Source organism: Oratosquilla oratoria, chromosome 23 (genome assembly GCF_046742065.1).
Source record: "Oratosquilla oratoria isolate Oo_2021 chromosome 23, ASM4674206v1, whole genome shotgun sequence".
Classification (NCBI taxonomy): domain Eukaryota; kingdom Metazoa; phylum Arthropoda; class Malacostraca; order Stomatopoda; family Squillidae; genus Oratosquilla; species Oratosquilla oratoria.
In genome coordinates, this window is record NC_134799.1 from 1,118,138 (window position 1) to 1,129,399 (window position 11,262).

The window sequence follows — 11,262 nt, forward strand, 5'->3', positions numbered from 1 at the left end:
GGCGTCCTGTTTTGTGTGTGTGTGTGTGTGTGTGTGTGTGTGTGTGTGTGTGTGTGTGTGTGTGTGTGTGTGTGTGTGTGTGTCGTCTGCAAACTATCACTAATAATTTCACTGCCCAAGTCATTTATATATATATATATATATATATATATATATATATATGTATATATATTATATATATATATATATATATGTATATGTATATATATGTAGGGTTTGTCGGCTAATTGTTGTCTTAGGATACGCAGGGACTAAAATGGAGCTCCGAATTGACGCTGACTGCAGGTCATTCTAAAAAGAATGTTTTTATTGTCACGAATTTGTACAAAACTACAAATATACATAAATGCCAACCAAATAACAATATACTGTACATAAGTACCAATCAATATGTTGAGTCGTAACTCTCACATAAATTTGACATCAAATACATAATCACAAAATTTCACATAGAAATGACATCACATACTAAAGCAATATCGACTCACCGACTCGTGCGTCTCCCATGGTCCCTGCGTCCGTTGACTTATGACATTACAATGGTGAAGTGGTGAATTGCGACAGTATACGTAACTTGTCCCTCCCTCTAACAGTGTATAACCCACATATTGGGCGACTCTTTGACCAATGCCAGTTAGAGAGAAGACCTTGACATGGTTACCCACAAACACCATCTAACTTTTTACAGCCCCACACTCGACCAAGTCGATGCCGGTGACGGGGGGAAATGGTACAACTGATCGTACCGTGACCTTATTGACGGACGTACAATGCACAAATTATTTTTTCCACTCCTGATTATTATACAATAAAGGCAGTAATACAATTTTACGTCTATTGACGTAACACTCCCCCACCTTGAATCTTACGATTAAAAAAAAAAAAAAATACGTACATACATACATATCAATGACAGACAACACAAAACATTTACATAGAACCTTCAAGGAATACAAGTTTTGTAACGGGTCGGGTGAGCTCACTGAATTGAGTTTTCAAACGGGCACTACGGACCAATCCGTCCCTGCTCACCCGCACTTCCTGGACTCTCCCCAACGGCCAAGAACCACGGGACGAGTTTTCATTCATAACAAGCACTAAATCCCCGACTGAAAGATTCGGGCTTTCAGAATTCCATTTCTGCCTTCTTTGCAATTCCACTAGGTATTCACTAACCCACCTTTTCCAAAATTGTTTAGCTAGATGTTGCACGTGACGCCAATGTTTGCGGTAAGGATCGGCATCGTGAAAAGCTCCCCAAGATAGTGGGGAGTTTCCTTGGAGGAGTAACAGATGATTGGGAGTCAGCGGACTCTCATCACTTGCATCATCACTGCATTTGGTAAGTGGCCGACTGTTGACTATACTTTCCGCTTCGCAGAAAAGGGTTTGCAAAACATCATCAATCATCCTGGGGCTTTTGATGATTAAAGCGAACAGTACTTTGCGTACAGACCTTATCATGCGTTCCCAAACGCCTCCGTGATGTGACGCGGAAGGCGGGTTGAACGACCACTCAACGTCACGTCGACGTGTTTCCCTTACGATCATTGTCAAGATCTCGTACACTGCGTGCTAATTCAGCCCTCGCTCCTACTAGGTTAGTACCATTGCCTGACCACACTTTACTGGGATAACCTCGCCTCGCTGTGAAGCGTGCGAAACCATTGATGAATGCGTCAGTTTGTAAGCTATCAAGCTTCTCAATGTGAATAGCTCTCGTAGTAAAACACGTTTCATTTCTGATCTCCCGACCTTAACATGGAAGGGTCCAAACAGGTCTACTCCCACGTACCCTCTCAGGAGGGAGGTCAGACATTCTCTGGTTCATGGGGGCCCCGTATAATCTCTTACAAACCATGCAATCCATTTTGACACGTTTCACCAATTTTCTACCCCGTATGATCCAAAATTTCTTACGCACCTGACTGAGTGTCCATTCTACTCCTACACGAGAGGAATTATGGCAATCCTGTACAATTAACGTGGACAACCTGTGGTTAAGAGGGAGGATCACAGGATTTATAGCTTGCTCATTCAATATTGCATGCTTGAGTCTACCACCAACTACTAACAGACCATCTATAAGAATAGGAGACAGTTTATATATTGAACTGGACTTTAACACAGTTTTCCCTGCTTCAATGTTCTTGGTTTCATGAAAATAAGCACGCCCTTGAACATGTTTGACAATTAGATTTTCCGCGTGCTTTAGTTCATGGATCTCAAGTGGTGAACTCTGCGGAATCTTCGTCTTCTTAAGAAATTTAATTAGCCTTAACCACCAACCAACGGCTTTCTTTAATCTGTAAAAGCTTGAATAGTGCTCAATCAGCGTATCGATCGGGTGTTGGGTAACGCCCGACTGACACGTCTGTACGATACTCGTGGGATGTACGTCACGCCTCACCTCCGGGTCTCCATCTTCAAGGTGTCCTACAAGATCATCTTGTGCTGGCCATGCACACTTGTAATTCGACAAGAAGGGGGGACCATTAAACCAAGAAACTGGCAAATTGTCTACAAAGCATCCCCGAGACAGTACATCTGCAGGATTCTCTTCACCACTAACATGATGCCACTGATTGGCCTCTGAAACCTGTCTAATGACTGTAACACGATTTGCTACGAAGGTCTTGAACCTTCTTGTCTCGTTCTGTATATATGCCAGAGCTAGAGTACTGTCAGACCAGAAGTTAGATTTGAGCAAGGGGATATCTAACTCTATTCTAACAACAACATCTAATTTGACTGCTTCAACGGCAGCCAAAATTTCCTATCTTGGTATAGTAACTCCTTTGATGGGGGCTACTCTGGCTTTACTGGCTAGCAGAGCTACATGTACTTTCCCATCTTGATTAATTGTCCTGATATAAGTGCAAGCACCAAAGGCGACCTCACTTGCATCACAAAAATTATGTAATTCTGAAGTACAACCATTTGATTCTAATGGTAAAACACACCTAGGGAAGCGAAGTCTCGAGATTTCATATAGTGAAGCTATCCATTTCAACCACTTCTGACACAAAAAAGCAAGGACTTCTTATTGTTTTTTCTATCAAAGTGGTCAGTACGGTCCAAAACATGGGCTAACCTTTTCTGATAGTGGTGACTGTTCACTCCTACTTTGTCTTCTGATTCTCTTCACTATGGATATAGACTTTTGTTGCCTCTGAAACTTTCATCTCTGCATCTCTAATATGTTCAGTTTGGCCGTGCCTTTCAAAATATGTGAAGACATTCAATACAATATTTCGAGCTTGGCTCACAAGTCTTGTTGCACCATCCCTCTACATAGAAAAATAGTTTGAACATTTTATGGGACTGTTGTAGAAGAACAGGTTTCCTATCATAACCCTACTCGTCTTAGACACCACTTTGCTCCAATCTCCCTGTGATCCGCCCTATGATCACCACCGCGTGGTTCAAGCTCGGTTGTAGTTAAACAGAGATGTCTCTAGGCAATAAATAAATAAATAAATAAATAAAGAATAATAATAAAAGAAAAATTAAATATAAGAAATTTTACAGGGATTAGTTTGAGCACCGCGATTGGTGCCAATTTTCATACCCTATACCAGCTGATGTGTAAATACTTTACTCAGTAATTTAATAATCATTATCACTCCATGATTGATACTGTACACTATATAATCTACAGTCATGCTATTCTATGTTGCCTAATTACAATATATATTTTCTTACCTTTTTGACTATACTCAAATAATCTACCTACCATCTCCACAGATTATTGATAGATTCACATTACATAAAAATCTAGGGTAAGAATGATGGAAAACGAATACACTCTCATAATAGATTGAATGATAAGTTGGAAGGAGGACGAGGGGGAAGAGAGGAAAGAAGAGGAGGAAAGGAGTCACCAATACCTTACCCCACCTCGCGCCACGAGCGTCATAACGCAAAATATTGATAAAAATCCTAATTTTCTTTTAGTGGTTTTCTATGTGAAATCTGAATGCACCATCGTGTTCTGTAGAAGAACACACGTTTTGTTCTACAGTGGTTGTAATGCTAAAATGTGATCTATTAGATCCCACCGTTGACATACAAAATGTAGTGCCAGAATGATATATTGTCCCGAATCCCTGGATAGTGGAAGGGGGAGGGGTGATTGCGGGGCATGAGAATTCTCATACATCGGGGAATTGGTGAAGGCGGATAGCTGCAGTTAGGAGCCAAAGTCCAGGAAATTTGAGACGCCGCCGTCCGGGACCACTCATGTTCCCTTCAATCCGAACGTGTATTTTCGATTTCGAAGGACCAGAGAAATGTTTCTCAAAAAAGGGGAGCAAACTCATGTAAATCACAGTCCTAGGCTAATTAAACAGAACATACTACACTGATTTTAATATGATTTAAGATATCTCCACAATCAGTTGCATGCAAGAGATCCAACACGTTTTATCTTCAATGTACTTAACATTCAAAGTAATTCACTTATCAACAAGCTGGCCAAGATACACGTGTATGTATTTGGTTGTCCTACCTGGCTAGCCCTGCGCGCTCTACTACCTAGTTAACACAAGAAGATAATACCTCTGATTATCCCTTTGGCCTCTTCTCTAATAGCGCACTGACTGGTGATGTCTTCAAATGAGTGGATGCCCTCGGTTGTACAGGATGCTGTTGATATTCGTGGATCCATGCGTCGCATAGGGGCGGCGGGAACCATGCTTGTCCTTAGTCGATAGCACTGAACACGTGGTTGGGGAGAGGAATCGCGCCCAAGTATTCAATTTCCCCGCTTCATACACGTACTGAATCACTGGAGTGAGTTTGGCAATGAACCCCGACTGATCCTGTAGATTCTGATTTCGGGGCACGTCACGAAGTACAGTTCGGAGCACGTCACGAAACACATTTCTTGTTTCAGTAAGTTTCCGGGACACTCTAAACACGAGTCACTGCAACGTGATTGGTAATAGCCATCGGTGAGAATAATGTTCATGTTAGTGTTCACTGTCGAGAATGAGAGGTCCTCAGACGTATTCTCTTGGAGAGTGTGCCGTGCCTACTCCTGCGAGGACGTAATGCCTACTGCTTACTGCGTGATACTACGAGTACTAAGCAAAAGATCCAGTGCACTGTTTTTCGGTGGGCACTTTTCTAATCGTCTGGGCAGGAGTTAAGGCATTTCTAAGAGTCTTGTGAGGTAGTTACTTGTTACGAGAAAGGGATAATTAAAACTAGCCTAGACGAAAAGTGGCAAGCGCGCAGGGCCCCCCCCCCTGCGCGCTTGCCACTGTAAGCATCGCTCCAACCAAAACAATTGAGAAACAAAATCAAATGGTAATACATAGGTAAAATAAAACAATCCTAATCACAAAGTACAAGGATAAAAAATGTAATGTGGTGAATTAGTTAAATTAAGAAGTTGAGACATTTCAGACTTAACATTATAACACCTGTGATGACTTCGATCACGAGCATACGAAGACATATTGTATACGTCACATACACATGTAAGTATCAGTCAGTCATATGACCCACACACTCCTCCATCTCAACTACCCCAACCACACTCTGGACTTATTGGCGCCACCCATTTCCTGCCAAGAATTGCCGAGCTAAGCATCACGTGGATCAAGCAATACACACACACACGAACACACACTCATAAGTGCAATCAACCACCAACACATTACATTACAGAACTACCCCATAATAACGAGCTCTTCCCCCCCGGGAAATATTATAATATATAAATAGAAATGTAACAATACTTAAGTACCAACACAGCATATTGTAAGAGACTGAATACCCCCACTAAAAACTGTACAAGTACGATTGCTGGGACCCGCCAAATAGTGCTCGGGCAGGTGTTTACTGAACAAAAACCGAAGTGCGCACCACAGGACCGGAGGTCGGTCGATAACTTACAATGTGCACTGTAGTGATAAGGAAGATGTGATAAATTACTATTGATGTAAAACTTTTTAATTATGTAGTGACAATAAGTGATTAAAGTGGAACTAGGTGACATATAGTGTTTGATATATTCGCCTACACATCTGGATAGGGACGGGACCACGTACGGACACAATCTTGGAAGACAGGGTAGGGGGGGGGGAGATTCCTGAGTAAATAGAAGATACTTAAACTCGATAAGGCACTGTAACTGATTAGCGCTAAGCTCGCACAACAGTTGCTGGGTAGAAGGGAGAGGGGAAATACCAAGTAGTTACTAGAGGTCTTAAGTCTTCCAGCGATTCCATAGAGCGAAGGAAAAATAATAGCCGAAGGCCTGAAAAAGCGACGAAAGAAAATGGGAAGAACTAGACAGTGTGTCACAACGCCAAAGTTGTGCCATATATGTTAGATCCCACCGTTGAGACAAAAATGTAATGCCAGGATGATAAAAAGCATACTATACGAGTAGATTGATTAATGAATGGATAGGCGAGACGTATATATATATATATATATATATATATATATATATATATATATAATATATATATATATATATATATATATATATATATATATATATCGCCTTTAAAAAACCAATGTTTGGTCAAGCACACCACTTTATAGAATGACACTTCATCATCTATATATCTATAATGGTTATTGGGAAATCCTACATTAAGTCGTATTGTTTTGATTTGAAATCGCTGCCACCGTCCCAGGTATCCAAAATAAGTGCTGTTCCTGATCATACACCATTTTATTCCATTCTCCTCCTTTAAGGTCCATTTGTGGTGTTACTTGTAGTAGCGGTATCCAGGTTGGGTAATTAAAGAATATTTCTAGTTTTCAATCCATTGATTATTAAATTGTAACAAAAATAGGACAAACAAAATATAGGTAGGTCTTATTCAATAATTACAGCAAATACAATTGATTTAAGGTTGTTGGATATGAACTAAAAACCCGTGCTGGATGATTATCTTGAAACAATGATGTTCGAGGTAGTGTTTTATATAATACCACGCCTAATGGCGTAGTTTATGTAATCAAGACCCTTACATGGGGGGCAGCAATTTTAGTCTGGTCATGCCGCCCACAAGGCTGACAAAATAATTATAATTAAAGAAAGGTCAGAAGGGCCCTGAATATTTTACTGTAACATATGAATTTTGCATTAGAATCAACAGAATATGAAATGTTTTTCCCATATTCTTTCTGCAGTAGGGACAAATTTTAAACAATTTTTAAAACCCGTTTAATTATTTCGCAAGCCAATAGCTAAAACAGGCTGCAAGGGATGGAGCTGGGAAGTGGTGATGGTGAAGGAGGGGGGGGGGCGTCACTAAGAGCTTTCCCCGAGGCAGCATTTAGGCATGCAAGGGCTCTGTATGTAATTCAACATCTAGTACCGTAGTTAGGACATGGATTTTTACTATCTAACCTTCTGGCCACTTATCCAATGTTTACTTCGCCTACTTACAAACAAACCTAACCTACAATTTTCCATATCTTTGAGAGACAACACTTTCGGTCAAAATTCCACTTAACAAGTTCACACTATTTGTCATAAGAGCTTCCTTCGATCGCATACCCTATAACCCCATGTATCTGTTTTCACGCATTTTATATTACACTCCCTCAACTCATTTTCTCCCGGTTATGAAGAGGGGCTTGAGAACATTTCTAGATAACTTATATCTATTATATTTTCAATTTTTATATTCATATATCCTCATTAAATTCGATATTTTGACTGAGAAGTGAGAATACTGACATAGGCTATCTGTTATGAGGAGGGGTGGCTTGAGACGGTTTCAAACTGCGCAAAAAGAAACATACTTCGTTATCTTGCTTCTCGAGTTAACCTCTACATCAGTTAACCTGGGGTACGAAACCTTAATCCTAGGGGTACGAGACATGACAGCCAGTGCAATGGCACTGTATATTTACCATGAGAAAGCATAACATGTATTCATTGTATCCTACTGATTGACATTTCTAATTTGAAATAAAAAGAATACCTTTGTTCAGTAATTGAATACATCTAATAATTTCTCAGCAAGGTTTGTGTTAATAATCCTTTTCACATGTTTTCACTGTACTTATATTGGATGGGGGTACGAGAAATTGTTCTGAAATAATCAAGGGGTACGGGGCACTTCAAAAGGTTAAGAACCACTGCTCTAGATATTGTGGCGAAAGAGCATGAGTGAGTGTTGCATAATGTGCCTAGATGGTTGGTCTGGGATGCGACATGATTTGTAACGTGGATGGATGTATGATTGGTGCATGTTTCAGAAAGGAAGTAGCGATAGAAGCGAGGGCGGTCTCACTAAACGTCGACCAAAGCCGACCAAACCCAAACAATGACGGCTTTTGCTCAAATGCATAATTTTATATAGAAATTAGCATATGGTTGCATTATTTGACCAATTTTCTTTAAAATGTGATTTTCATGGAATTTGATTAAAGAAAAGTTACGCTTTTATCCTCTGCAAAATTACTAAAATCGACTAACGCCGACCAAACACAATGACGACTTTTGCTCAAATGTATAATTTTATATAAAAATTAGCATATGGTTACATTATTTGACCTATTTTCTTTAAAATGTGTGATTTTCATAAAATGATAACATCAAAAGAAAATAGTTCAAATAATGCAACCAAATACTAATTTCTATATAAAATTATGCATTTCAGCAAAAGTCGTCATTGTTTGTGTTTGGTCGGCGTTGGGCGACTTTGGTAATTTTGCAGAGGATAAAAGCGTAACTTCTCCTTGATCAAATTACATCAAAATGACACATTTTAAAGAAAATAGGTCACATAATGCAACCATATGCTAATTTTAATACATAATTATATGCATTTGAGCCATTATTGTTTGGGTTTGGTCGGCGTTGGTCGACGTTAGTGAGACCCAGCGAGGGTATATGTGCGGGGGTACGCAGGGGGGTAGTCCCTGCGGGCCCGCCATACCCATCTCGCGGCAGTGCGAGTCTAGACGCGGTGTTAACAGAGCATGTATCATCCTCTCGTTGGACATAATAAATGCTATAAAGTGACACTCCTGCCTTTCCCTGACCCGGACAAGTGCACGCTTTTTATTGTTACTCTTAGTATTCCAGATTGCGTCCCATGCAGCTACAGAACTGGTGAGTTTGAAGTGAGAAGGTTTGTCACGTATAATGGAATCCGGAAGTGGAGGTTGGGAATTTTTCTCACTCTTAAATCTAAGGTTCCTAGTCTATGTTTACATCCGAATGAGTTCTAATTACGTCATGGATGGGCGAAACTACAGTTTACCCATAATGCTTAGCGACCTCGCTTATAGAATCTAGAAAAAATGCAATTAAACGAACATAATATGCAATATTCTAGCCTTACATTATCATAATTGCTGTAAACATCGATTATAATAAAGATGTATATAAACCGACAATTCATTTTTCTTGAATTCTGTTCCATATAATTACTTAGTTTCTAGTCCTATCGATGTTGATGGCTTAGAATTAAAGTGAATTGTGGTTGCATTTGTAGAATGCTCTAATGATTGAAACCAAAATTTCCTATCTTATGAACAAAGTGGAGATAATATTTTCTACAGGGGGTGACGAATTTGCGTGTCATTGGTGGCTATGTGGATGAGGAGTCTGCAATACTATCAACTATATCGAGCTGCCGGCAGAAATCGAGTATAATTTCTTAATCAAATGGACTTTACTACAGTTTAAGTAAGGGGTTCGGAGGCGGGGAAGACTTCTGATTGATCGGCAGTACCTCCAGAACTTTTTCCCCGCCGTAATATCACTATGCTAAGGGAAATTTGTTGGTACTACTATAGCGTGAGGTCCGCCATATGTCGTACCCTGGTGCAGCCTGAGGTCTACCCCGCGTGAAACGCGTTCCTCCGGGACGCTCCCCTCACCTGTCCATCAAACATGTGACCTACCGAAATACATAAAAAACGTGACCTGTCCACGTGACCTGACTTAACCTAACCTATTTGTGTCATTCTTAGATGTACGAAGTGTGTATCGCTAGAATAAATGTATGGAAATATATGATAAACATTAATACTGATAACCCACTTTCGAAGAATAAGCGAAAGTATAAAGATCTGTATATTTCGATCACTGTGATCCTCTTCAGCAGATGTCAGTTAGTGATCGAAATATACAGATCTTTATACTTTCGCTTATTCTTCTCCGAAAGTGAGTTATCAGTATTAATTTTACTAATGTGCTACGACATAACTTTGTTGTGATATGATAACATGTTTATTTTTACATTTCTTCCTTTGATATTAATGTAATTAGAAATCCAATTACCTAAGTCATTCCTAGGGTATGTACAAAATATGTGTTTATCGCTAAAATAAATGTATGGAAATGGTAGACCTCACGCTATAGTGCTAACGGGAGGTAGACCTCACGCTATAGTGCTAACGGGAGGTAGACCTCACGCTATAGTGCTAACGGGAGGCAGACCTCACGCTATAGTGCTAACGGGAGGCAGACCTCACTCTATAGTGCTAAAGGGAGGTAGACCTCACGCTATAGTGCTAACGGGTAGACCTCACGCTATAATGCTAACAGGAGGTAGCCCTCACGCTATAGTGCTAACGGGAGGCAGACCTCACGCTATAGTGCTAACGGGAGGTAGACCTCACGCTATAGTGTTAACATGAGGTAGACCTCACGCTATAGTGTTAACATGAGGTAGACCTCACGCTATAGTAGCACCAATTTGTTTTCCTCCAGCATATCAGATTTCTTCCCGAATTTGCTTCAACAGTCGGAGATAGATAAACGCCTTTGGGGACATTCTAACAGAATGTGTGATATTGTAAGGTGGATGCCATGTGGGCAGGTGAGGGAACACCTACAGTCACGAGAGACGAGGGTTTTGTTCTTCAGCGTATTAGTGTTTTTTCAAAGCGTCGATTACATAGGAGGCCTATAGCTACACGTGAGATTTGTCGGGTTTTCAACCCAATGTTTTGTATTGATGCTCGGACGACAGGATAGCAAGTTGCAAACAATGGGGTGAAGTCAAAGGTGATTGATGCTGCTTCTCAAGCTGCCTTGTCGGTCCATTCATTCCAGGGGATGCAGACGAGATGGCTCCCAGCTAAAGACAGATACTTGGATAATCCGCCAGTGGATTTGGTGGATCAGTGGGTAACAGGAGTTGAAAATGCTTCTAAGGCGTTCCACAGAGGGAGGGGAGTTGTGCATAAGTTGTAAAGCAATGCTGATAAAATGTTCGATGGTAAAGACTGATCCAAAGGGGAGGGATATCCATTTCGTGTTTGTTGGAA

The 11,262-nt window shown here is 40.4% G+C and overlaps 1 protein-coding gene across 1 annotated transcript; it reads right to left on the bottom strand.

Annotated features, from left to right (window-relative positions):
* Positions 1-1,756: 1,756 nt before the first annotated feature.
* LOC143038164 (uncharacterized) lies at positions 1,757-4,696 on the bottom strand. The gene is made up of 4 exons (XM_076207182.1): positions 4,561-4,696; positions 3,572-3,581; positions 3,127-3,219; positions 1,757-2,681 (listed from the first exon to the last, which is right to left on the bottom strand). Exons 1-4 carry the CDS (start codon positions 4,694-4,696, stop codon positions 1,757-1,759), a joined length of 1,164 nt encoding a protein of 387 aa, XP_076063297.1.
* Positions 4,697-11,262: the final 6,566 nt, after the last annotated feature.